Source organism: Neolamprologus multifasciatus, chromosome 11 (genome assembly GCF_963576455.1).
Source record: "Neolamprologus multifasciatus chromosome 11, fNeoMul1.2, whole genome shotgun sequence".
Lineage (NCBI taxonomy): Eukaryota > Metazoa > Chordata > Actinopteri > Cichliformes > Cichlidae > Neolamprologus > Neolamprologus multifasciatus.
In genome coordinates, this window is record NC_140449.1 from 31,494,372 (window position 1) to 31,521,207 (window position 26,836).

The 26,836-nt window shown below is 43.1% G+C and overlaps 1 protein-coding gene and 16 non-coding genes across 17 annotated transcripts; 12 read left to right on the forward strand and 5 right to left on the reverse strand.

Annotated features, from left to right (window-relative positions):
* Positions 1 to 903: 903 nt before the first annotated feature.
* trnav-cac (transfer RNA valine (anticodon CAC)) lies at positions 904 to 976 on the forward strand. Its single transcript has one exon. It is a non-coding gene; the product is annotated as a tRNA-Val (tRNA).
* A 7,992-nt stretch (positions 977 to 8,968) lies between these two features.
* On the reverse strand, positions 8,969 to 14,008 carry LOC146508856 (macrophage mannose receptor 1-like). Its single transcript, XM_085176356.1, has 5 exons — positions 13,788 to 14,008; positions 10,602 to 11,006; positions 9,950 to 10,291; positions 9,730 to 9,818; positions 8,969 to 9,590 (listed from the first exon to the last, which is right to left on the reverse strand). Exons 1-5 carry the CDS (start codon positions 13,822 to 13,824, stop codon positions 9,492 to 9,494), a joined length of 972 nt encoding a protein of 323 aa, XP_085032482.1. The 5' UTR covers positions 13,825 to 14,008; the 3' UTR covers positions 8,969 to 9,491.
* Positions 14,009 to 16,696: 2,688 nt separating this feature from the next.
* Positions 16,697 to 16,769, forward strand: trnav-aac (transfer RNA valine (anticodon AAC)). The gene has a single exon. It is a non-coding gene; the product is annotated as a tRNA-Val (tRNA).
* Positions 16,770 to 17,908: 1,139 nt separating this feature from the next.
* trnaq-uug (transfer RNA glutamine (anticodon UUG)) lies at positions 17,909 to 17,980 on the reverse strand. The gene has a single exon. It is a non-coding gene; the product is annotated as a tRNA-Gln (tRNA).
* Positions 17,981 to 18,131: 151 nt separating this feature from the next.
* Positions 18,132 to 18,203, forward strand: trnad-guc (transfer RNA aspartic acid (anticodon GUC)). Its single transcript has one exon. It is a non-coding gene; the product is annotated as a tRNA-Asp (tRNA).
* A 582-nt stretch (positions 18,204 to 18,785) lies between these two features.
* trnav-aac (transfer RNA valine (anticodon AAC)) lies at positions 18,786 to 18,858 on the forward strand. Its single transcript has one exon. It is a non-coding gene; the product is annotated as a tRNA-Val (tRNA).
* A 599-nt stretch (positions 18,859 to 19,457) lies between these two features.
* trnav-cac (transfer RNA valine (anticodon CAC)) lies at positions 19,458 to 19,530 on the forward strand. The gene has a single exon. It is a non-coding gene; the product is annotated as a tRNA-Val (tRNA).
* A 474-nt stretch (positions 19,531 to 20,004) lies between these two features.
* trnaq-uug (transfer RNA glutamine (anticodon UUG)) lies at positions 20,005 to 20,076 on the reverse strand. The gene has a single exon. It is a non-coding gene; the product is annotated as a tRNA-Gln (tRNA).
* Positions 20,077 to 20,227: 151 nt separating this feature from the next.
* On the forward strand, positions 20,228 to 20,299 carry trnad-guc (transfer RNA aspartic acid (anticodon GUC)). Its single transcript has one exon. It is a non-coding gene; the product is annotated as a tRNA-Asp (tRNA).
* A 676-nt stretch (positions 20,300 to 20,975) lies between these two features.
* trnaq-uug (transfer RNA glutamine (anticodon UUG)) lies at positions 20,976 to 21,047 on the reverse strand. The gene has a single exon. It is a non-coding gene; the product is annotated as a tRNA-Gln (tRNA).
* Positions 21,048 to 21,847: 800 nt separating this feature from the next.
* trnav-aac (transfer RNA valine (anticodon AAC)) lies at positions 21,848 to 21,920 on the forward strand. The gene has a single exon. It is a non-coding gene; the product is annotated as a tRNA-Val (tRNA).
* A 599-nt stretch (positions 21,921 to 22,519) lies between these two features.
* Positions 22,520 to 22,592, forward strand: trnav-cac (transfer RNA valine (anticodon CAC)). The gene has a single exon. It is a non-coding gene; the product is annotated as a tRNA-Val (tRNA).
* A 1,351-nt stretch (positions 22,593 to 23,943) lies between these two features.
* On the forward strand, positions 23,944 to 24,016 carry trnav-aac (transfer RNA valine (anticodon AAC)). Its single transcript has one exon. It is a non-coding gene; the product is annotated as a tRNA-Val (tRNA).
* Positions 24,017 to 24,615: 599 nt separating this feature from the next.
* trnav-cac (transfer RNA valine (anticodon CAC)) lies at positions 24,616 to 24,688 on the forward strand. Its single transcript has one exon. It is a non-coding gene; the product is annotated as a tRNA-Val (tRNA).
* A 474-nt stretch (positions 24,689 to 25,162) lies between these two features.
* trnaq-uug (transfer RNA glutamine (anticodon UUG)) lies at positions 25,163 to 25,234 on the reverse strand. The gene has a single exon. It is a non-coding gene; the product is annotated as a tRNA-Gln (tRNA).
* A 151-nt stretch (positions 25,235 to 25,385) lies between these two features.
* On the forward strand, positions 25,386 to 25,457 carry trnad-guc (transfer RNA aspartic acid (anticodon GUC)). The gene has a single exon. It is a non-coding gene; the product is annotated as a tRNA-Asp (tRNA).
* Positions 25,458 to 26,039: 582 nt separating this feature from the next.
* On the forward strand, positions 26,040 to 26,112 carry trnav-aac (transfer RNA valine (anticodon AAC)). Its single transcript has one exon. It is a non-coding gene; the product is annotated as a tRNA-Val (tRNA).
* The last annotated feature ends 724 nt before the right edge of the window (positions 26,113 to 26,836 follow it).

The window sequence follows — 26,836 nt, forward strand, 5'->3', positions numbered from 1 at the left end:
CAGTCTCCTTCTTTACTCTGCCTTTAACCTGGAATGACCACACACCCGTTAATTGCACGCTACGTGCATTTTTTTGCACAGAGTCCATCATTCAAAAAGACCCTGTGGAATTTCTCCACCAGATCCTAGTCGATCTAACAATCTAGTCCTATAATGGGTTTGAAAAAACATCAATTCCACCTGTGCACTCACAAGTCAAAAAGGTCTTCTAGGCAAGAGCTCCCATGAGAAGAGAAGCTAGTCCAAGAGAACTCTGCTTGTCCAGCGTTTTCTCTGCTTTACTTGCGTCCCTATTAACAAATAAGTCTCTTGGGTTTGTCTTCTGTAGGTTGTGTGCTAGCCTGACAAAGAACATCAAAGAGCTTGTCGACAAGAAGATCAGCTCCCATTTGAAGAGATGCTATCTCGAGATCACAATTTGGATTGTCAATATAACCATAAATGGGGGAATGCTTGAAAAATGACACAAATGGGAGTTCCCCGCTTCTCACTAGTCCTACAGGATCTGTCATAAAAGTCCTCAAATTTAAGAAGGCATCGAATTGCCCCTCTAATGACGAGAGGGCATGCACGCTCCGTTTCCGTAGTGTAGTGGTTATCACGTTCACCTAACACGCGAAAGGTCCCTTGTCCGAAACCAGGCGGAAACATGCTTCTTTGTTTCCCGATACAAAAGTGTCTGCCTGCAGGCATTGCTTTCTCTTATGGGGTTGTACTGCTGTTTGGGACACAGAGGAGAGAAAGTATTTAAATCTTGTACAGGCCTCTGACGCTTGTAACCTTTGGATGCTCATGTTGCTAAAAAGTTGTCTATAGCCCAAATTTCAGGAAATTTCACACAAATCAGATTGGCCAGATTACTGATTGAGACACATTCCAAAGCCAAGCAAGCCATCGCTCACCGTTTCCGTAGTGTAGTGGTTATCACATTCGCCTCACACGCGAAAGGTCCCCGGTCCGAAACCGGGCGGAAACATGAGTCTTCTGCTTCTTTAGTCACAAGGGAATTGATGTTCACTGTTTAGACAACTCTGCTTGTCACGTGGTCTGTCAATCTCAATGGGTGGTGCTTGTATTCACTGTATTCAATAAAAGGCAGCAAGGAAGGCCGTTTATTTGATGCTGGCTAGGAGACAGGCGAGGAGCATTCAGCTCCAAGAGCCTGGTTCCGACCAGCCTCCCTTTCTAGCAAGTAAAAGCTGTTTGTCTTGTTTTCTTGTCGTTAACTGGAATAAGTTTCTAAATCAGCGGGGCCTGCGGAAGCGCAGACCCAACATTGTTTGTTTTTGAGATGGCGGTATTGATGCAGTGGCTGACGCACTGCAACACATCATAGCTGCAGCTTATGAGGCAGACGTGACACACAGAAGAAAAGGAAAAGACTCCCTCACATGGGGAGAGCCCCTAGAGGTCAGTGACCGTAACACCCTCCCACATAAAATTTTACATAGAATAAAACAGACTTTCTTTTAACACATATCGCCATGTTCATCAGGGAGGTCAACACTGCGTCCTGGAAAGTGCATCAGCCATTACATCAGGGGTGTCCAAACTCCGATCCATTTTTAATTGGCCCACAAGTAATTTTATAAATAGAATAGAATATGGCCCGCACTTCAACTTTTGCTTGAGTGTATTGCACTTCTTAGTTTTAACACCAGGGGGAGCTGCTGTTGATCAAGGCAGTTGCTCCACCAAAAAGGACAATCACAGAAGAAATTTACCCCAAGTTACTAAAGATGGCAGAACCAAAGAAGCGAAAGGTAGAAATTGAATGCAGAAAATTTCAGACACGGTGGGAGAGTGAATATTTCTTCAAAGAATTCAAGGGGAAGTGTGTCTGTTTGATCTGCACTGAGACTATGGCAGTTATGAAAGAGTATAATGTACGACGTCATTATGAAACCAAACATCAGGCCAATGAATCCTACACTGGTGCTGAGCGAGAGCAGAAATTAAAGCAAGGGGTAGTTCTCCTGCGGGGTCAGCAACAGTATTTTTTTCGTGCTCAAAAGGTCCAGGAAAAGGCTACAATAGCCAGCTATGAGGTCACCCAACTCATTATTTTTTGCGGGGAGTGGACGAGAGCACGAGCGCTTTAGGTGAGTAAAAAATATATTCCACAGTACCCGTGTGTTAATGTGCAGGTACACATGCTTCAAATATCAATAATGCGTATCAATTCTGTCACTACCCTGCTTTTGCGCACCACTTTCTTATATGCGTTTTTCTTGTTAACACACAGAGTACACACCGCTGTGCACAGCGCACGCACACACAAAGTCAGCTGATCTTATCTGATGCAGATCTGCTCCTTGATCAAGTGACATTTGTCTGGATTTTTGCCACGAATGGCGATCAGCACCGCAGCTGGATGGCCCGATTTACATACCCTGCACAGCTGATACTCACAGAATAATTTACTAAAATTATATGGACTCCTGTTATTAAGTCCAGTTCAGTCTGTTAATGTTGATAACGGTTTCAAACAAACGTTAATAGGTGTGTTGCTAAGCCTAATAACTTAAATAACAAACTTGAAATGTACCCGTCCCATTTTCCCCTTTATTGTTTTTTCTCTGTACTGTAAATCTTCTGTCTAAGATGAAATGAGGCTGCTGTTATGAGAATGAGCTACCAAAGCTCTTTCTGAATAAATCAATAAAGATCCATTTATGGAAAGCTGTGATGAAGGCAGTTTTGTCTTTAATTATATTCAACAATATAACATATTCGACCACTTTTAGGTGATTTTTCTAACTTTAATACACTAAAGTTAAGGTTATATACCTCATTTCTAGTAAGTGGCCCAGCCCCTCCTATATTTTTATGTATGTGACCGTCAGTGAAAAAAGTTTGGACACCCCTGCATTACATTGTCCACACCATACCAAGATGGCGCCGCGTATGGATGCCCTGGTACTTCAGTGCGTTACTTCTGTTTTGTTTTTGTGCATAACTTGTGTGTCTGGGCACTCCTCTGGATATTCTTACACCAGGGAAGAGCTTCTTAACTACAGGACTACAACACCTGTGGATTTAATTCCAATTTTTGTCGCATCTGCGGCAAATTTACTACAGACCTTGATCAGGAAAGTGAGACGCCGAAGGAAAGCGAGCCGGCGAACTCGTGCATCTGAGGAGACGCGGACTGCGAACTGCTCTTCCTGGGATCTTCCTTTCCAATGTACGCTCACTCCAGAATAAGATGAACAAGCTGGCCCTGATGAGAAGCATGAACAGAGACTTTGCCTCCTCCTGTGTCTTATGAGTCGTGGCTCTGTGAGGACATCCCGGACTGCGCGCTCAAGTTGGAGGGTTTTCATTTGCTGCGCGTGGACCGGCAGGCCTCTCTCTCTGGTAAGACCACAGGTGGAGGAGTCTGCTTCTACATTAATAGTGGCTGGTGCACAGATGTAACAGTGATTGCTCAGCACTGCTCTTCCTCTCTGGAATACCTTTTTATTCACTACAAACCGTTTTATTCTCCGTGGGAGTTTGCTTCATTCATCTTGGCCTCTGTTTACGTCCCGCCAGATGCGGATGTGCAGGCAGCTCAGTGCGCCCTCGCAGAGCAGACACTGCACATGGAGCGGACATTCCCGGACTCTCTCATTATTGCTATTGGGGACTTTAACAAAGCCAATCTGAGCCAAGAGCTTCCCAAATATAAGCAGTATATTAAATGCCTGACCAGAGAGGAGAGGACATTGGACCACTGTTACAGCACGATCAGCGGGGCCTATCGCGCGATGCCCCGCGCTTCACTCAGACTTTCTGACCACGTCATGATCCACCTGATCCCCACATACAGACAGAGGCTGAAGCTCTCCAAACCTGTCGTGAGGACTAAAAAACTGTGGAGCAACGAGGCTGTGGAGGAGCTTCTCAAGTTCAAGTTCAAGTTCAAGTTCAAATTTATTTGCCACATGCAGTGGCAGGTTGCCCTGCAGTGGTATGAACCAACCCCCCCCCCCCCCCCCCCCCCCCCCCGACCATACACACACAACACAGACATCACATGGGGATACAAGTCAGAGAACATTGCATTATAGAAAAAAAACACTGAAATATACACTACAATGGGAAAGTACAAGAGGAAAAAAAGAGACCTCTGCTCATGCTGGGCTATAGAGGACAGCATGAGAACAGGAAACAAAAAAAACTCCTCTGCACAGAAAGCACATAAATATCCACAGTACAACATTATAGAGCACGTGACCAGCAACAGGGTTGGGTAGGGGATAAGGAGTAATCCCAGGCAACACAGCAGCCATCCTACCACTGCGCCGACTCTCCAGCACGGGCCCAGACCCGCCTCATGTTCCCAGGAGGCAACAAGCATCGAAGGCATTGGAAGGGGAGGGGGGATGTGTGAGTGCTTATCAGTGTAAATGTATGTGTGTGCGTGTCCATAGTTCAGCTGAGACAGTGTCCTCCGCCCTATCAGGCTAAGTAAACAGTCTACTAGCCAACCCAGGTGGGCTTCTAACAGCTTGGATGAGTTTACGGACACTGTCACCTCCTATATCCACTTCTGTGAGGACAGCATTGTGCCATCACGCACCAGGGTGACAATGACAATAACAATGACAAACCCTGGTTTACTCCTAAACTCAAAAAGCTGTGGCTGGAAAACACAAAAGAGTTCAGAAGCGGAGACAGGGACTGCTATAGAGAGGCCAAGTACAGGTTCACTAAAGAAGTGGACATTGCTAAACATCAGCACTCTGAGAAGATGCAGCAGCAGATCTCAGAGAATTTCTCGGCCTCTGTGTGGAAAAGTTTTAGGAATATCACCAACTACAAGCCTAAAACCCCCCCAACACCCTTAACGACTTTTACTGCCGTTTTGACGAGCCATAGAGCAGCCTTCACACCTCCAACGGCCCCAAAAATAGAGACACTTTGGACACTCATTCCCCCACCTCTCCCCCTCCATAGAGCTATCACCACCATCAAACACTTCACCTACAACACCCCCCTCCACACCCCACACCAAGGTGGATTTCACACCACCTTCTCCCACTACAACCCTTCATATTCATGAAGCAGATGTGAGGAATTAGTTTAAGAGTCTGAATGCTCGAAAAGCTCCTGGCCCAGACGGTGTGTCTCCTGCCACCCTCAGACACTGTGCAAATGAGCTGGCCCCCGTGTTTTCTGGCATTTTCAACTCCTCACTGCAGGCATGTCATGTGCCTGCCTGCTTCAAGTCCTCTACCATAATCCCTGTCCCCAAGAAACCAAGGATCACTGGACTAAATGACTACAGACCTGTGGCTCTGACATCTGTGGTCATGAAGTCATTTGAGTGCCTGGTTCTCTCCCACCTGAAGACCCTCGCGGCCCCCCTCCTGGACCCCCTGCAGTTTGCATACAGAGCCAACAGGTCTGTAGACGATGCTATCAATATGGCTCTACACTTTATCCTGCAGCATCTGGACTCCCCAGGAACCTACGGCAGGATCCTGTTTGCGGACTTCAGCTCTGCCTTCAACACCATCCTTCCAGACCATCTCCAAGGCAAGCTTCCCCAGATGAATGTGCCTGATCCCATCTGCCGGTGGATCACTAACTTCCTGACGGACAGGAAGCAGCATGTGAGGCTGGGAAAGAATGTCTTGGACTCCCAGACCATCAGCACTGGCTCCCCTCAGGGCTTTGTTCTTTCTCCTCTGCTCTTCTCCCTGTACACTAACTGCTGCACCTCCACCCACCAGTCTGTCAAGCTAATCAAGTTTGCAGATGACACCACCGTTATTGGACTCATCTTGGACGGGGATGAGTATGCCTACAGGAGGGAGGTTGAACGTCTGGTGTCCTGGTGCAGCCACAACAACCTGGTGCTGAATGTCCAGAAGACAGTGGAGATTATTGTGGACTTCAGGAAGCACACAAATCTGACCTCTGACCTCTCTTATGTCTGATGTCTGGATTGTATTCTTGAACAAGCAAAGCCCATCTTATCAATCTCTGGTTGTGGTTGTACATGCACTTCAGAAATACCAAAGGGTTATGGTCGGTATACACCATAACAGGAGTTGCGGTGGATCTTACGTAAACATCAAAATGGTTAACGTTTCTTTCTCAATGGTGGAGTAGTTAAGTTGGTGAGGCTTGAACTTAGCTGAGAAGTAGGCAACTTGGTGACTGATGCCATCTGCTCCATCGTGTAGCAGTACTGCTACACGTTGAAGGCCTTGCTGAAACCTGGAGCCAGTATAGGGGCACTGCAAAGGAGAGACTTCCCATACGGAAAAGATATATATAAATCTTATAAAGTTTGTATCTGTCTTGTGTGAAACTTGTATGAAAAGCATACAAGAGTGAAAACAGATATAAAATCCCTTGAAAAATTATATAATAAAACTTGTATGTTTTGGATACTTACTAAAACAATATATGAAAGTAATGAGAAAGTGGCCACTTTGATGAGTAAATCATGTAAGCCTTATATGATTTACTCATGAAAGTGGCCACTTTCATGAGTTAAATCATATAAGTTTTTACTATTTCTTTTCCATATGGGTTGGCACAGTTAAATACATGTTGACACTCTGCATTTGTCCTGCATAAATGACTTATAGGAGCCACTACTGTCGACAAATTCTGGCAGAAACTGTTATAGTAACCCACTAGACCCAAGAATAACCTGAGCTCTCGTATTGTGGTGGGCATTTAATTTATTTTGCCTGAAATGCCAGAATCTCAGGTGAAACCTCACAAAATTTCAGCAACCACCAAACAGCTAGATGTCGTCTTTCTCACCCGACGGCACGGACAGCTCACTGATTCTGATGTTTCGGTGGGTCCGTGCTTTGTGTTTAGCGCTAGATTCTGAAGCTGTAGGTTTTATCTCTCGCTCTCTCTCACTCTCGCTCTCTCTCGCTCTCAAGGAATAAAAATGTATGGTCTCCTTATAGTAAAACATGACATCCATGGGTATTTTTGTTCTCTATGGTTATTCCCAGACGATGTAACAAAGCTGTCACAGCTGCAACGGCAGATGTCTGGGGTTGTGGTAAGGGCCGAAAACACAGGCACTGACGTAGATGTGAGGGAGAGTGAGCTTTATTTTTTGAGGTGAACAGGATAAAGAGAAACCTAAACTGAGAAAACTAACCTGAAACCTACATGCAGTGGAAACACAGGGCAATAACACAGACCAGCAACAAGCAGGAGAAAACACAAGGCTTATATACTCACAGGGAATGGGATACAGGAGAGCAACACAGCTGGGAGAAATCAGAGCTGATGAGACAGGGGAAACGTAAACTGAACACACTGACATTAGACAAGGCAGCTTCAAAGTAAAATAGGAAATACAACAGGTATGCACAGACACAAACTTAACACAAGATATGTCAACAGGGAGGGAACACAAAGATGTGGGACCAGGGCAGGCACAGAGACACAGAACAAAAGGAGCTCGAAATACAAAACAGAAACAGAACCTGAGAGCAAGAAATTCCCAACAAGAATGAATCTAAAACACAAGATAATAATCAAAACCAAAACCAATGAGTCCACAGACTCAGGACCATGACAAAAGCAATAATAAGAATTAACTTTGACTCGGCAGTTGCTGAGAACTTTTGTAAGTTAAAACTTCAAAGAACAGTCAATTAAAATATTTACACTTAAAGTTAACATCTGAAAACTGGAGAAGTGGAGAACAAAAGAACGGCAGGACTTGATACTGTCAATGAGAGATGAATAGTATCTGAAATATATGTTCTTAAGAAGTGGGGAAAAATGCAGTTAAGACCTGAAATAGGACCTGAGATCATCTGGCCCTTCAGTTGATCCACTGACTATTCACTGAAATCTCATAAAAATGGTTTTCAGGGAAGTGTGGTTGTCAGTATCAAGAAGCCATTCTTAAGGAATGGAAGTATACGGAGGAGGTGAGTATAGAAGTAGAACAATGAGTTTCTACAGCCATGATGGAAGGTTGGGTTGTTTTGTGTTTTTGTTTGTTTTTTTGTTGTTGTTGTTTTGTGGTGTTGGTAATAATACTTTTTCTTTTCTTTTACTGTTTCACAAAGGGCTAAAAGGTCATTGAAAAATTTTGAAAAATGTATTCAAGCAATTTGGCAGAACAAAGCAAAAGCAGAATTAAAAACAAGAATAATCACAAAATAATAATGAAATCACATCAGTTATACTATGTAATTAACCTACTCAGGGTGCATTGAATATTCAATCCTTCAGGAGTAGAAAGAGACCCCAAACCTTCTTAATATTGGGAGAAGCAGCAAGAAGCTTGGAAAGCTGATATTCAGCCAGGGGTCTCTTTACCCCAAGTTACTCGACAAGCATTACTTCATGTTATAGTGTTATTTGTCATCATAGTGATTAGTTTATCAGACCGATTACCTACAGACTATTTACTGACATTCAAATAGTAAATTCAGCCCCACAATTTTAAAACAATTATATTGCAACGATACAAATTCCTCAAACATCAACAATGAATATAATAACCTTTTTGTGTTTACTGTCAACTATTTCTTTTAATTTATATAATACATTTATATAGGGGACAATATTAAATAACAGCAACATATCATCATCTCTTTGATAATGTGGCAAAATTTAAGGCATATGTTGCATATATAGTGCCATGAAAAACTAATTTCCCCCTTTGGCATTCCTTAGTTTTTTGCATATTTCCCACACTTAAATATTTTGCACAATTAATTTTTAATTTTAGACAAAGTACATCCAGCTATGAAGGTTCAAAGGACTGTTTTTAAATTAACTTGATTATCCACAAATGGAGAAAACTGAACAGTGGTGAAACTTCCCAGGCATGGCTGGCCTACCGGAATTACTCCAAAACTGCATTGTCCCAATATGTCCCAAGGAGAGAACCACTACTCACTACTCACAACACACCGCATTTGCTACAAAAAATGTTAATCCCCAAAACCTTTGAAAAATATTATTTGGATTAATGAGTTAAAAGTTGAACATTTTGGAAGATTTTCACCGTGCTATGCCAAGTGAAAAACTGTTCAAGCTGTTCCCACCACTAACACATGACCCTACACTGTGTTCAAAGCATCATTCCATGTTTGCACTGATCACCACCTGCACTCATGTATAAATCTATCTACTTAGCACTTTTAATTTTTATTTTTATGTTTATTTAAGCATTGTCTGACAGTATGTTTTGCACTAAGTACCACAGCAATTTCCTAATGTTGTAAACCTGCTCAACATTTGGCAATAAAACTCATTCTGATTCTGAAAAGAACATCACATCAACAAAAATAGTGCTGGTAGTGTAATCCTTTGGGGCTGCTTTTCTCCTTTGGTATCTGAATGACTTTTTGTAGTTTAAAATTGGGGAAAAAAAAAAAAAAAATTCTAAAAAATTTAAGAATCCTGAAGGAGAATATCTGGCCATCAATTTCTGTCCTGAATCTTAAGCACACTTGGGTTATAAAGCTGAGCAGTGATCCAAAACACACCTAGTTCCTCTAAGTTTCTCTGTTTTCCTCATTCTCTTGTTTCTTGGGTTGAATCTTCCACTGCAGTTTGAAATCAGTCAATCCTTGATTTGTTATCTTGGCTCCTAGCTGTGACAGAATAGAAAGAGAAGTAGGTGGTTTCATCATTTTATTGAAGCTGTCTGTCAGTATATTTATCCATTGCTTTTTCTTTGTAGTTTGTTTGCTTTACTTGAAATTTTTCCAGAAGCAAAAACAAAAATTTTACCTGTTGGAGTATCTGGACATTAATTGCAGAGTCAGTTAAGTCAACATCAGTCAAAAACTTAATCTTCACTGTCGTCCTCAACTTTGCAACTTAGCAGGAAACATGTAACCAAAAAATAAAAGTAAGTTTTGACAAACTGAGAAACAGGAGTTGTTGTTAGTCAGGGTATGTTTTTTTGTTTGTTTGTTTATTTGTTTTGCGTGTGTTATTGAACATTTACCTTGATGGCAAATGAAAACACAATTCTTTGTACATATGTCGTCATCCCACTTGTGGAGGTTATTCTCCACCACACAATGCTGGTTACCTTGAGGGTCATTTGGGCTGGAACTTTGCCAGTTTTTAAAGGAGCTCTGACTCTTGTCAGACCAGGTCCATGGCACTCTGTACAGACCGATCCAAATGTCATCACTGTTTGGTTTTAATGAATTGGCCTCAGCGTTCTCTTCACTGTTTTCGATCACTGCCAAGTCCATGCTTAGTTTTATGCAGTATTCTCGAGCAGAGGGCCATGTTTTTGTAATAGAGATGTACATGTAGTTTTTCTTGTTTTGCTGTGTAACTGCAGCAGATAGAAAATAAGCCAGTGAGCGGGAAAGAAAGTGTTTAAGCATTCAAGTAATCATGGCAGATGACAGATGATGCTGAATTTATTATGGATATCAAATAGTTAACATTGTAAATGAAAGAGTAAAAATTTTGGATAATCAATTTAATGTTTTCAAATCACTACTCAAACTTTTTGAGCTAGGGGTTTTCCTATATTTTATACAACAAATCTTCAGTGATGTTTTCTGTGAAATCTACTAGTAAAAAATGCAGGTTAAGTCATTAGTGAGGTCAGAAACCCATGAATGAAAATATTTTCTTACCATTGTAGCAAACGAAGCTTCTGCTTTCGCCACAGTTTTTATCAAACCACTTTCCATCAAGACCCATTATTACACAAGTTTCATTTCCATGATAATTATCTGGATTGGTATAGTACCAGTTGTTGTAAACAGTTTTGCTCATTTCACCAGTTACTGCCCATCTCCAGGAGTTGGTGTCATTGCCTAGCGTATTCTTCCAGGATTTGGGATCATCCTGCAGTCCAATCCATGCACAGTCGTAGGAAAAAGTTGAATTTAGCCTGCTTATATCATCCATGTTTTCGAAGGTGGCCAGGTCTGTGTACTTCTCTCTGCAGTATTGTTGAGCATCGTTCCAGCTCATTCTTTTGTCAACGTAGTAGTAGTTACGAGAAGGGAACTTTGAGCAGAAGCAGAGACTAAACCCTAACATTGGTAATAGATAGATACAGTGGGGCAAAAAAGTATTTAGTCAGCCACCGATTGTGCAAGTTCCCCCACTTAAAATGATGACAGAGGTCAGTAATTTGCACCAGAGGTACACTTCAACTGTGAGAGACAGAATGTGAAAAAAAAAAAATCCATGAATTCACATGGTAGGATTTGTAAAGAATTTATTCGTAAATCAGGGTGGAAAATAAGTATTTGGTCAATAACAAAAATACAACTCAATACTTTGTAACATAACCTTTGTTGGCAATAACAGAGGTCAAACGTTTACTAAAGGTCTTTACCAGGTTTGCACACACAGTAGCTGGTATTTTGGCCCATTCCTCCATGCAGATCAAGAGCAGTGATGTTTTGGGGCTGTCGCCGAGCAACACGGACTTTCAACTCCCGCCACAGATTTTCTATGGGGTTGAGGTCTGGAGACTGGCTAGGCCACTCCAGGACTTTCAAATGCTTCTTACGGAGCCACTCCTTTGTTGCCCGGGCAGTGTGTTTTGGATCATTGTCATGTTGGAAGACCCAGCCTCGTTTCATCTTCAAAGTTCTCACTGATGGAAGGAGGTTTTGGCTCAAAATCTCACGATACTTGGCCCCATTCATTCTGTCCTTAACACGGATCAGTTGTCCTGTCCCCTTGGCAGAAAAACAGCCCCATAGCATGATGTTTCCACCCCCATGCTTCACAGTAGGTATGGTGTTCTTGGGATGCAACTCAGTATTCTTCTTCCTCCAAACACGACGAGTTGAGTTTATACCAAAAAGTTCTACTTTGGTTTCATCTGACCACATGACATTCTCCCAATCCTCTGCTGTATCATCCATGTGCTCTCTGGCAAACTTCAGACGGGCCTGGACATGCACTGGCTTCAGCAGCGGAACACGTCTGGCACTGCGGGATTTGATTCCCTGCCGTTGTAGTGTGTTACTGATGGTGACCTTTGTTACTTTGGTCCCAGCTCTCTGCAGGTCATTCACCAGGTCCCCCCGTGTGGTTCTGGGATCTTTGCTCACCGTTCTCATGATCATTTTGACCCCACGGGATGAGATCTTGCGTGGAGCCCCAGATCGAGGGAGATTATCAGTGGTCTTGTATGTCTTCCATTTTCTGATGATTGCTCCCACAGTTGATTTTTTCACACCAAGCTGCTTGCCTGTTGTAGATTCACTCTTCCCAGTCTGGTGCAGGTCTACAATTCTTTTCCTGGTGTCCTTCGAAAGCTCTTTGGTCTTGGCCATGGCGGAGTTTGGAGTCTGACTGGTTGAGGCTGTGGACAGGTGTCTTTTATACAGATGATGAGGTCAAACAGGTGCCATTCATACAGGTAACGAGTGGGGGACAGAAAAGCTTCTTACAGAAGACGTTACAGGTCTGTGAGAGCCAGGGATTTTCCTTGTTTGAGGTGACCAAATACTTATTTTCCACCCTGATTTACAAATAAATTCTTTACAAATCCTACCATGTGAATTCATGGATTTTTTTTTCACATTCTGTCTCTCACAGTTGAAGTGTACCTCTGGTGCAAATTACTGACCTCTGTCATCATTTTAAGTGGGGGGACTTGCACAATCGGTGGCTGACTAAATACTTTTTTGCCCCACTGTAAGTAGTATTAAGTTAATTATTTGCATAATACACACAAGAAAAGGATAAACAAACATTAAAGAGCCCTTAGTGCGATTTTTGTAACTACATTTACAGGCTACACAGGGGTACCAGTCTACTAATATAAAAACAAGGAGGCCAGTAATGTTGCAGTAATGTCCAAATATTATAAGATCAATATTGAATTTAATATTTGCCATTGAATTGCCATATCCTAGCATATTTTACTTTGTTGCTGGGGTCATAACTACTGGATTACTTGAAGATAAAACAATAATTCAGGTTTATTTCAACCATGGCATATTTTCCTATTTAGTCAGAAAGCTAACATTCAGTTTTAGAATTTAGCAACTCAGCGCTGAGTTGCTCCTGCAAACTTGATTTTGGTCTCTTTTATTCCAGTTCAAATAACAATGGCCAACACTGTAACACTGTGAGGAATCATGAAATCATTTTTCACCAGTATATGTCCTTCTGTGTGCATATTAAACAAATATATTGGAATGCTTTCTTGCATTTACACAATATCTCTTCATAACCTTCAGCTGATCCAAAATGCTGAAGCAAGAGTAGTGACAAGGACTATAAAAAGAGACAATGTTTCCCCCATATGGGCTTAATTGACGTGCAAGCTAAATTGAAAACAGTTTTTATTTTTAGTTGCATGAAAGCACTCCAACAAGCCACTTTTCTATGTAGGTAGCTGAATAACTTAAGTAACATTTTACCTTTAATGTAAGTTCCCCATAAAAGTAATGTTACTCAACTCGTGGTTATGTGTGCTCTGCTGGTCTCCATTGAAACAGACACATGGAGGAGAGCAGATGCTCATAAAATACTAGAAGGGAGACGTAAAGTTCTTGTTCATGGAAACTTATGAGTGAAAGTTGAGGCAGTGTCTGCATGGGAGTAGCTCATGTTATGCACAGAGTCAAAATTATAGCTTTAGATTTATATATTTAATTTTGAGGAATAGAGATCATTTGTAGGGGTTCATTCAATGCCTCTTTGCACCTCCTCAAAGTTTTAATAAAATGAAACATAAGATTTTTTTGACACACTGTTTTTGAGGTAATGGAAAATGTCCTGTGGCTTCTTTTTCAACTTTACAATTCAAATCACACATTTCCATTAAGCAAATTTGGGGATCTTACCAAAGAGAAGGAGAGTCAGTTTTGGGAAACAGCCCATTTCTGATTTCACTGGAGAGAGGAGGAATATAGGTCAACACAAATAAAAACAAAAAACAAACAAAAAAACCCAACAACTTTAAAGCCACTTTTCATTATATCTGTTCCCGGTTTACTCTGATGTGTTAATCCACAAAAGAATGACATAGCATCCTTTTGAGAATGAGAATAAAGTCAGAAAATAATGACTTTAAAAGTTTTCTTTGGGAATATATAAAAAAGAACATAATATGAGAACACACTACATTACTTACTTAAATAGTAAGAAATAAATGTTTAAAAATTACAGGAAAAGTTGTTCTAACAGTCTTATTGCCCAGATAAACAATTTATTTACTTATTTTACTCTAGACAAAAGAAAAAGAACAGAATTTCTATAGTAGCTTGTGGAAAAAAATAGAAACTTTCCTGTCATTTAATTGTTTATCTATTACTTCATTATGTCGATTACTTTAAAGAGTCCAAAATTTAAACCTTCTGTCACATTTTTGAAAGATGTCAGTTAGGCTGGATTGGAGCTTCTGGCCCCCATGCCTTACACGTCTTACACGTCTCCCTTAGCCTCACAGACAGGTTTTTTGGGGTTGTTTTTGGTGTGGCAGCTACTTCAACCATTATCCCTGCCACACCAATTTTCTCCACAAAGAGCAAGATCAGTCTTAATCATGCAACTTTTCATTAGTTTCAACGTTGCGACTGATTAGTGTAAGTTTGTATTGTATTGATGAGGTTTTTTTCAATAGAAATAACTCAAATTCTGGAAATATAAAGATATACTTACAAGTTTGGTCAATACTGTTTTAAGGTTGAGATCTGAATGCTCCACATATGAATGCAGGCAATGAATTTACCACCCTTTAAATGGTTAGTCTTGGATCTTATTTTCATATGTAAATAATAAGACAAGTCCTCTAGGGGTGGTAACACACATCCAATAAGTCACTACACTACAGACCAAAAGTGATACTGTGTACAAGAAGTAGATGAGCAGACTCTACTTTCTGACAAAGCTTGGATCATTTACCGAGTGCAACAAGATGTTGGAGAGCTTCAATCACTGCGTGGTAGGAAATAGGATTGTCACAATACTAGGATTTCAAACCCCATGGTGATACGTGGGAAAATATTCAATACCATTTTGAATACCATGGGGAAAATTTTGAGCCCATCCTGTAACAACAGAAGCAACGACAATGAAGTTAGATCACCAAAAAGTTAACTAAATAATTATTTAAGTTTTAAAGTTTCATTTTACATAATTGTATTAGAGATAGTGAAGCTGAAAAATATTTTAAAACCTGCTAATAAACAAATGGTACAACAGCTTAAACAGTCTAAGGAGCTTGGAAAGAAAAGCGTCTGACTTCTTTAAGTTGCTTGAAGACGTTTCACCTCTCATCTGAGAAACTTCTTCAGTTCTAAGGTCAAATGGTGGAGAGTCCCAGATTTAAGCCCTATGGGAGAGTCCCCCCAAGAGGACCAATGGATCCCCTAATGGTCCTCTATCTAATCACACAGGATGATTTGATTAATTTAATATGATTCCAGTAAGTTGCCATAATAAAAGAAGAATTAATTTATTAAGCAATACATAAAACCTGTTTCTCATTTGTATTCATTGTTAAATTTGAAGAAAAGGCTGCCATGACAAACTGTAAATGTAAATGATGTGTAGTTGTGCCAGGAAAGTGTCCTTGATTTATGATTTCTTTTTTTTAATATATATATATCCTCTTTATTTACATCTGATTTAAAGGGTCTATTACAGTAGTTCCCTCACATGTTTTACATGGGATTTATCAGCACATATTATTTATAATAAAGAACCGATCAAATTTAATAACTGATATAGCTCATTAGACTTTACATTCACTTTCATGCTCAACAGAGTTTTCATTTATTTGTAAATAAATTTGTACACAAAAACAAAACATTTCAAAATAAATTGAAATCTGAAAAATATTTTGTTTTTATAAGTTCATGTAAATTTGTAAAAAATTTTTATAAAAATGATTTTGCAAATTCTACAATTCTGCAAGTATTAAATGTGTAATATGAATAAAATAAGTCCAAATACAGTGGAACCCCGACTTAGAAATACCCAATTTAACGAAAAATTCAAGTTACGAAGGCACTTAACAGCAATATTTCTGCCCGTGTTTCGGGAAAATGCCCGCGTAATGAAATTCGCTGGCATTGACAACCCCTTGGCTCTCAGGTCCTCTTTAGTATAGTGGACAGTATCTCCGCCTGTCACGCGGAAGACCGGGGTTCGATTCCCCGACGGGGAGTGAGCAGTTTCCTTCTCTGCTCTGCCTTTTACCTGGAATGACCACACACCCGTTAATCGCACGCTACGTGCATTTTTTTGCACAGAGTCCATCATTCAAAAAGACCCTGTGGAATTTCTCCACCACATCCTAGTCAATCTAACAATCTAGTCCTATAATGGGTTTGAAAAAACATCAATTCCACCTGTGCACTCACAAGTCAAAAATGTCTTCTAGGCAAGAGCTCCCATGAGAAGAGAAGCTAGTCCAAGAGAACTCTGCTTGTCCAGCGTTTTCTCTGCTTTACTTGCGTCCCTATTAACAAATAAGTCTCTTGGGTTTGTCTTCTGTAGGTTGTGTGCTAGCCTGACAAAGAACATCAAAGAGCTTGTCAACAAGAAGATCAGCTCCCATTTGAAGAGATGCTATCTCGAGATCACAATTTGGATTGTCAATATAACCATAAATGGGGGAATGCTTGAAAAATGACACAAATGGGAGTTCCCCCGCTTCTCACTAGTCCTACATGATCTGTCATTAAAGTCCTCAAATGTAAGAAGGCATCGAAATGCCCCTCTAATGACGAGAGGGCATGCACGCTCCGTTTCCGTAGTGTAGTGGTTATCACGTTCGCCTAACACGCGAAAGGTCCCTGGTCCGAAACCAGGCGGAAACATGCTTCTTTGTTTCCCGATACAAAAGTGTCTGCCTGCAGGCATTGCTTTATCTTATGGGGTTGTACTGCTGTTTGGGACACAGAGGAGAGAAAGTACTCAAATCTTGTACAGGGCTCTGACGCTTGTAACCTTTGGATGCTCATGTTGCTAAAAAGTTGTCTATAGCCCAAATTTCAGGAAATTTCACACAAATCAACATTTCTCCAGTCACCATATTCACTGAAGATGCAGGCACAGACTAAGCTCTTGGAAATGAGTGGCTCTAGCTGGCCTGCACAGGACTTGGGCCTATTTTCAGCCAATGCACAACGCGATCAAACGCATGGCCTCTTTAGGCAACAGTTCTGCTGCTCGAGGTTCTGGGGTTCTTAGGCCAGCATATGTCGAGCTGCGCTTGCTTCAGAGAACTCCTAAATGTCAAAAGTTTAAGTGAGCCTAACATCGAGACTATAGTTCAGATTCCTTGCTAGCGAGCGTCTGTCTCTTCTCCATGGTTCCTTCCGTTCAAGGGCATGATAGTAACATGCCATCAGATTTGTCAGATTGGTCAGATTACTGATTAAGACACATTCCAAAGCCAAGCGAGCCATCGCTCACCGTAGTGTAGTGGTTATCGCATTCGCCTCACACGCGAAAGGTCCCTGGTCCGAAACCGGGCAGAAACATGGATCTTTTGCTTCTTTGGTCACAAGGGAATTGATGTTCACTGTTTAGACAACTCTGCTTGTCCAGCATTTTCTCTGTTTTACTTGCGTCCCTATTGAGAAATAAGACTCCTAGTTTTGTCTTCTATCGGTTGTGTGCTAGCCAAGCAAAGGACATCAAAGAGCTTGTCAAGCAGAAGCTCGGGGCCTTCAGTGGTGGCAACAGAGTTAGAAGTGAGAAGAGTACAAGGGGAATTGTTGCCTTGAGTCAAGGTGGCCAATGAAAGATACAGCAGGACGCTGAAGTGGAAAGTGCAGTACAAGAGCATGAGCGAGGTTGGGTGCGGCATGAAGACCACGCGCAGATGGGATCAGACAACAGAAGAGGAGTGGAATTGACTGGGCCACTAACTTGTTCTATAAGTAATTAGACTCTCATGCTAGCGTAGGTAATGCTAATGCAACTGCGGAGCAAAGGGCAAAAAAGCCAAATGAGGCTCCACTGAGACTTGAACTCAGATCACTGGATTCAAAGTCCAGAGTGCTAACCGTTACACCATGGAACCCTCCTGCAAGCAGAAAAAAGTTCTCTGTCAAACACCCATAAAACTGTAGTTCCTGGTAACGTGATGGGGATTTTTACATGGCCGACGACAATTTGTGTGTCATACCTGCTGCGAATCCCACCTTGACGTGTCCCCAACAGTGCCTTGCAGGTCCTCGTTAGTATAGTGGACAGTATCTCCGCCTGTCACGCGGAAGACCGGGGTTCGATTCCCCGACGGGGAGTGAGAAGTCTCCTTCTCTGCTCTGCCTTTTACCTGGAATGACCACACACCCGTTAATCGCACGCTACGTGCATTTTTTTGCACAGACTCCATCATTCAAAAAGACCCTGTGGAATTTCTCCACCACATCCTAGTCAATCTAACAATCTAGTCCTATAATGGGTTTGAAAAAACATCAATTCCACCTGTGCACTCACAAGTCAAAAATGTCTTCTAGGCAAGAGCTCCCATGAGAAGAGAAGCTAGTCCAAGAGAACTCTGCTTGTCCAGCGTTTTCTCTGCTTTACTTGCGTCCCTATTAACAAATAAGTCTCTTGGGTTTGTCTTCTGTAGGTTGTGTGCTAGCCTGACAAAGAACATCAAAGAGCTTGTCAACAAGAAGATCAGCTCCCATTTGAAGAGATGCTATCTCGAGATCACAATTTGGATTGTCAATATAACCATAAATGGGGGAATGCTTGAAAAATGACACAAATGGGAGTTCCCCCGCTTCTCACTAGTCCTACATGATCTGTCATTAAAGTCCTCAAATGTAAGAAGGCATCGAAATGCCCCTCTAATGACGAGAGGGCAGGCACGCTCCGTTTCCGTAGTGTAGTGGTTATCACGTTCGCCTAACACGCGAAAGGTCCCTGGTCCGAAACCAGGCGGAAACATGCTTCTTTGTTTCCCGATACAAAAGTGTCTGCCTGCAGGCATTGCTTTATCTTATGGGGTTGTACTGCTGTTTGGGACACAGAGGAGAGAAAGTACTCAAATCTTGTACAGGGCTCTGACGCTTGTAACCTTTGGATGCTCATGTTGCTAAAAAGTTGTCTATAGCCCAAATTTCAGGAAATTTCACACAAATCAACATTTCTCCAGTCACCATATTCACTGAAGATGCAGGCACAGACTAAGCTCTTGGAAATGAGTGGCTCTAGCTGGCCTGCACAGGACTTGGGCCTATTTTCAGCCAATGCACAACGCGATCAAACGCATGGCCTCTTTAGGCAACAGTTCTGCTGCTCGAGGTTCTGGGGTTCTTAGGCCAGCATATGTCGAGCTGCGCTTGCTTCAGAGAACTCCTAAATGTCAAAAGTTTAAGTGAGCCTAACATCGAGACTATAGTTCAGATTCCTTGCTAGCGAGCGTCTGTCTCTTCTCCATGGTTCCTTCCGTTCAAGGGCATGATAGTAACATGCCATCAGATTTGTCAGATTGGTCAGATTACTGATTAAGACACATTCCAAAGCCAAGCGAGCCATCGCTCACCGTTTCCGTAGTGTAGTGGTTATCACATTCGCCTCACACGCGAAAGGTCCCCGGTCCGAAACCGGGCGGAAACATGGGTCTTTTGCTTCTTTGGTCACAAGGGAATTGATGTTCACTGTTTAGACAACTCTGCTTGTCCAGCATTTTCTCTGTTTTACTTGCGTCCCTATTGAGAAATAAGACTCCTAGTTTTGTCTTCTATCGGTTGTGTGCTAGCCAAGCAAAGGACATCAAAGAGCTTGTCAACCAGAAGCTCGGGGCCTTCAGTGGTGGCAACAGAGTTAGAAGTGAGAAGAGTACAAGGGGAATTGTTGCCTTGAGTCAAGGTGGCCAGTGAAAGATACAGCAGGACGCTGAAGTGGAAAGTGCAGTACAAGAGCATGAGCGAGGTTGGGTGCGGCATGAAGACCACGCGCAGATGGGATCAGCCAACAGAAGAGGAGTGGAATTGACTGGGCCACCAACTTGTTCTATAAGTAATTAGACTCTCATGCTAGCGTGTGCTAATGCTAATGCAACTGCTGAGCAAAGGGCAAGAAAGCCAAATGAGGCTCCACTGAGACTTGAACTCAGATCACTGGATTCAAAGTCCAGAGTGCTAACCGTTACACCATGGATCCCTTCTGCAAACAGAAAAAAGTTCTCTGTCAAACACCCATAAAACTGTAGTTCCTGGTAACGTGATGGGGATTTTTACATGGCCGACGACAATTTGTGTGTCATACCTGCTGCGAATCCCACCTTGACGTGTCCCCGACAGTGCTTTGCAGGTCCTCGTTAGTATAGTGGACAGTATCTCCGCCTGTCACGCGGAAGACCGGGGTTCGATTCCCCGACGGGGAGTGAGCAGTCTCCTTCTCTGCTCTGCCTTTTACCTGGAATGACCACACACCCGTTAATCGCACGCTACGTGCATTTTTTTGCACAGAGTCCATCATTCAAAAAGACCCTGTGGAATTTCTCCACCACATCCTAGTCAATCTAACAATCTAGTCCTATAATGGGTTTGAAAAAACATCAATTCCACCTGTGCACTCACAAGTCAAAAATGTCTTCTAGGCAAGAGCTCCCATGAGAAGAGAAGCTAGTCCAAGAGAACTCTGCTTGTCCAGCGTTTTCTCTGCTTTACTTGCGTCCCTATTAACAAATAAGTCTCTTGGGTTTGTCTTCTGTAGGTTGTGTGCTAGCCAAGCAAAGGACATCAAAGAGCTTGTCAAAGAGAAGCTCGGGGCCTTCAGTGGTGGCAACAGAGTTAGAAGTGAGAAGAGTACAAGGGGAATTGTTGCCTTGAGTCAAGGTGGCCAATGAAAGATACAGCAGGACGCTGAAGTGGAAAGTGCAGTACAAGAGCATGAGCGAGGTTGGGTGCGGCATGAAGACCACGCGCAGATGGGATCAGCCAACAGAAGAGGAGTGGAATTGACTGGGCCACTAACTTGTTCTATAAGTAATTAGACTCTCATGCTAGCGTGTGCTAATGCTAATGCAACTGCGGAGCAAAGGGCAAAAAAGCCAAATGAGGCTCCACTGAGACTTGAACTCAGATCACTGGATTCAAAGTCTAGAGTGCTAACCGTTACACCATGGAACCCTCCTGCAAGCAGAAAAAAGTTCTCTGTCAAACACCCATAAAACTGTAGTTCCTGGTAAAGTGATGGGGATTTTTACATGGCCGACGACAATTTGTGTGTCATACCTGCTGCGAATCCCACCTTGACGTGTCCCCGACAGTGCCTTGCAGGTCCTCGTTAGTATAGTGGACAGTATCTCCGCCTGTCACGCGCAAGACCGGGGTTCGATTCCCCGACGGGGAGTGAGCAGTCTCCTGCTCTGCCTTTTACCTGGAATGACCACACACCCGTTAATCGCACGCTACGTGCATTTTTTTGCACAGACTCCATCATTCAAAAAGACCCTGTGGAATTTCTCCACCACATCCTAGTCAATCTAACAATCTAGTCCTATAATGGGTTTGAAAAAACATCAATTCCACCTGTGCACTCACAAGTCAAAAATGTCTTCTAGGCAAGAGCTCCCATGAGAAGAGAAGCTAGTCCAAGAGAACTCTGCTTGTCCAGCGTTTTCTCTGCTTTACTTGCGTCCCTATTAACAAATAAGTCTCTTGGGTTTGTCTTCTGTAGGTTGTGTGCTAGCCTGACAAAGAACATCAAAGAGCTTGTCAACAAGAAGATCAGCTCCCATTTGAAGAGATGCTATCTCGAGATCACAATTTGGATTGTCAATATAACCATAAATGGGGGAATGCTTGAAAAATGACACAAATGGGAGTTCCCCCGCTTCTCACTAGTCCTACATGATCTGTCATTAAAGTCCTCAAATGTAAGAAGGCATCGAAATGCCCCTCTAATGACGAGAGGGCATGCACGCTCCGTTTCCGTAGTGTAGTGGTTATCACGTTCGCCTAACACGCGAAAGGTCCCTGGTCCGAAACCAGGCGGAAACATGCTTCTTTGTTTCCCGATACAAAAGTGTCTGCCTGCAGGCATTGCTTTATCTTATGGGGTTGTACTGCTGTTTGGGACACAGAGGAGAGAAAGTACTCAAATCTTGTACAGGGCTCTGACGCTTGTAACCTTTGGATGCTCATGTTGCTAAAAAGTTGTCTATAGCCCAAATTTCAGGAAATTTCACACAAATCAACATGTCTCCAGTCACCATATTCACTGAAGATGCAGGCACAGACTAAGCTCTTGGAAATGAGTGGCTCTAGCTGGCCTGCACAGGACTTGGGCCTATTTTCAGCCAATGCACAACGCGATCAAACGCATGGCCTCTTTAGGCAACAGTTCTGCTGCTCGAGGTTCTGGGGTTCTTAGGCCAGCATATGTCGAGCTGCGCTTGTTTCAGAGAACTCCTAAATGTCAAAAGTTTAAGTGAGCCTAACATCGAGACTATAGTTCAGATTCCTTGCTAGTGAGGGTCTGTCTCTTCTCCATGGTTCCTTCCGTTCAAGGGCATGATAGTAACATGCCATCAGATTTGTCAGATTGGCCAGATTACTGATTAAGACACATTCCAAAGCCAAGCAAGCCATCACTCACCGTTTCCGTAGTGTAGTGGTTACCACATTCGCCTCACACGCGAAAGGTCCCCGGTCCAAAACCGGGCGGAAACGTGGCTCTTTTGCTTCTTTGGTCATAAGGGAATTGATGTTCACTGTTTAGACAACTCTGCTTGTCCAGCATTTTCTCTGTTTTACTTGCGTCCCTATTGAGAAATAAGACTCCTAGTTTTGTCTTCTATCGGTTGTGTGCTAGCCAAGCAAAGGACATCAAAGAGCTTGTCAACCAGAAGCTCGGGGCCTTCAGTGGTGGCAACAGAGTTAGAAGTGAGAAGAGTACAAGGGGAATTGTTGCCTTGAGTCAAGGTGGCCAATGAAAGATACAGCAGGACGCTGAAGTGGAAAGTGCAGTACAAGAGAATGAGCGAGGTTGGGTGCGGCATGAAGACCACGCGCAGATGGGATCAGCCAACAGAAGAGGAGTGGAATTGACTGGGCCACTAACTTGTTCTATAAGTAATTAGACTCTCATGCTAGCGTGTGCTAATGCTAATGCTAATGCGGAGCAAAGGGCAAGAAAGCCAAATGAGGTTCCACTGAGACTTGAACTCAGATCACTGGATTCAAAGGCCAGAGTGCTAACCGTTACACCATGGATCCCTCCTGCAAGCAGAAAAAAGTTCTCTGTCAAACACCTATAAAACTGTAGTTCCTGGTAAAGTGATGGGGATTTTTACATGGCCGACGACAATTTGTGTGTCATACCTGCTGCAAATCCCACCTTGACGTGTCCCCGACAGTGCCTTGCAGGTCCTCGTTAGTATAGTGGACATTATCTCCGCCTGTCACGTGGAAGACCGGGGTTCGATTCCCTGACGGGGAGTGAGCAGTCTCCTTCTCTGCTCTGCCTTTTACCTGGAACGACCACACACCCGTTAATCGCACGCTACGTGCATTTTTTTGCACAGAGTCCATCATTCAAAAAGACCCTGTGGAATTTCTCCACCACATCCTAGTCAATCTAACAATCTAGTCCTATAATGGGTTTGAAAAAACATCAATTCCACCTGTGCACTCACAAGTCAAAAATGTCTTCTAGGCAAGAGCTCCCATGAGAAGAGAAGCTAGTCCAAGAGAACTCTGCTTGTCCAGCGTTTTCTCTGCTTTACTTGCGTCCCTATTAACAAATAAGTCTCTTGGGTTTGTCTTCTGTAGGTTGTGTGCTAGCCTGACAAAGAACATCAAAGAGCTTGTCAACAAGAAGATCAGCTCCCATTTGAAGAGATGCTATCTCGAGATCACAATTTGGATTGTCAATATAACCATAAATGGGGGAATGCTTGAAAAATGACACAAATGGGAGTTCCCCCGCTTCTCACTAGTCCTACATGATCTGTCATTAAAGTCCTGAAATGTGAGAAGGCATCGAAATGCCCCTCTAATGACGAGAGGGCAAGCACGCTCCGTTTCCGTAGTGTAGTGGTTATCACGTTCGCCTAACACGCGAAAGGTCCCTGGTCCGAAACCAGGCGGAAACATGCTTCTTTGTTTCCCGATACAAAAGTGTCTGCCTGCAGGCATTGCTTTACCTTATGGGGTTGTACTGCTGTTTGGGACACAGAGGAGAGAAAGTACTCAAATCTTGTACAGGGCTCTGACGCTTGTAACCTTTGGATGCTCATGTTGCTAAAAAGTTGTCTATAGCCCAAATTTCAGGAAATTTCACACAAATCAACATGTCTCCAGTCACCATATTCACTGAAGATGCAGGCACAGACTAAGCTCTTGGAAATGAGTGGCTCTAGCTGGCCTGCACAGGACTTGGGCCTATTTTCAGCCAATGCACAACGCGATCAAACGCATGGCCTCTTTAGGCAACAGTTCTGCTGCTCGAGGTTCTGGGGTTCTTAGGCCAGCATATGTCGAGCTGCGCTTGCTTCAGAGAACTCCTAAATGTCAAAAGTTTAAGTGAGCCTAACATCGAGACTATAGTTCAGATTCCTTGCTAGCGAGCGTCTGTCTCTTCTCCATGGTTCCTTCCGTTCAAGGGCATGATAGTAACATGCCATCAGATTTGTCAGATTGGTCAGATTACTGATTAAGACACATTCCAAAGCCAAGCGAGCCATCGCTCACCGTTTCCGTAGTGTAGTGGTTATCACATTCGCCTCACACGTGAAAGGTCCCCGGTCCGAAACCGGGCGGAAACATGGGTCTTTTGCTTCTTTGGTCACAAGGGAATTGATGTTCACTGTTTAGACAACTCTGCTTGTCCAGCATTTTCTCTGTTTTACTTGCGTCCCTATTGAGAAATAAGACTCCTAGTTTTGTCTTCTATCGGTTGTGTGCTAGCCAAGCAAAGGACATCAAAGAGCTTGTCAACCAGAAGCTCGGGGCCTTCAGTGGTGGCAACAGAGTTAGAAGTGAGAAGAGTACAAGGGGAATTGTTGCCTTGAGTCAAGGTGGCCAATGAAAGATACAGCAGGACGCTGAAGTGGAAAGTGCAGTACAAGAGCATGAGCGAGGTTGGGTGCGGCATGAAGACCACGCGCAGATGGGATCAGCCAACAGAAGAGGAGTGGAATTGACTGGGCCACTAACTTGTTCTATAAGTAATTAGACTCTCATGCTAGCGTGTGCTAATGCTAATGCAACTGCGGAGCAAAGGGCAAGAAAGCCAAATGAGGCTCCACTGAGACTTGAACTCAGATCACTGGATTCAAAGTCTAGAGTGCTAACCGTTACACCATGGATCCCTCCTGCAAGCAGAAAAAAGTTCTCTGTCAAACACCCATAAAACTGTAGTTCCTGGTAAAGTGATGGGGATTTTTACATGGCCGACGACAATTTGTGTGTCATACCTGCTGCGAATCCCACCTTGACGTGTCCCCAACAGTGCCTTGCAGGTCCTCGTTAGTATAGTGGACAGTATCTCTGCCTGTCACGCGGAAGACCGGGGTTCGATTCCCCGACGGGGAGTGAGCAGTCTCCTTCTCTGCTCTGCCTTTTACCTGGAATGACCACACACCCGTTAATCGCACGCTACGTGCATTTTTTTGCACAGAGTCCATCATTCAAAAAGACCCTGTGGAATTTCTCCACCACATCCTAGTCAATCTAACAATCTAGTCCTATAATGGGTTTGAAAAAACATCAATTCCACCTGTGCACTCACAAGTCAAAAATGTCTTCTAGGCAAGAGCTCCCATGAGAAGAGAAGCTAGCCCAAGAGAACTCTGCTTGTCCAGCGTTTTCTCTGCTTTACTTGCGTCCCTATTAACAAATAAGTCTCTTGGGTTTGTCTTCTGTAGGTTGTGTGCTAGCCTGACAAAGAACATCAAAGAGCTTGTCAACAAGAAGATCAGCTCCCATTTGAAGAGATGCTATCTCGAGATCACAATTTGGATTGTCAATATAACCATAAATGGGGGAATGCTTGAAAAATGACACAAATGGGAGTTCCCCCGCTTCTCACTAGTCCTACATGATCTGTCATAAAAGTCCTGAAATGTAAGAAGGCATCGAAATGCCCCTCTAATGACGAGAGGGCATGCACGCTCCGTTTCCGTAGTGTAGTGGTTATCACGTTCGCCTAACACGCGAAAGGTCCCTGGTCCGAAACCAGGCGGAAACATGCTTCTTTGTTTCCCGATACAAAAGTGTCTGCCTGCAGGCATTGCTTTATCTTATGGGGTTGTACTGCTGTTTGGGACACAGAGGAGAGAAAGTACTCAAATCTTGTACAGGGCTCTGACGCTTGTAACCTTTGGATGCTCATGTTGCTAAAAAGGTGTCTATAGCCCAAATTTCAGGAAATTTCACACAAATCAACATGTCTCCAGTCACCATATTCACTGAAGATGCAGGCACAGACTAAGCTCTTGGAAATGAGTGGCTCTAGCTGGCCTGCACAGGACTTGGGCCTATTTTCAGCCAATGCACAACGCAATCAAACGCATGGCCTCTTTAGGCAACAGTTCTGCTGCTCGAGGTTCTGGGGTTCTTAGGCCAGCATATGTCGAGCTGCGCTTGCTTCAGAGAACTCCTAAATGTCAAAAGTTTAAGTGAGCCTAACATCGAGACTATAGTTCAGATTCCTTGCTAGCGAGCGTCTGTCTCTTCTCCATGGTTCCTTCCGTTCAAGGGCATGATAGTAACATGCCATCAGATTTGTCAGATTGGTCAGATTACTGATTAAGACACATTCCAAAGCCAAGCGAGACATCACTCACCGTTTCCGTAGTGTAGTGGTTACCAAATTCGCCTCACACGCGAAAGGTCCCCGGTCCGAAACCGGGCGGAAACATGGGTCTTTTGCTTCTTTGGTCACAAGGGAATTGATGTTCACTGTTTAGACA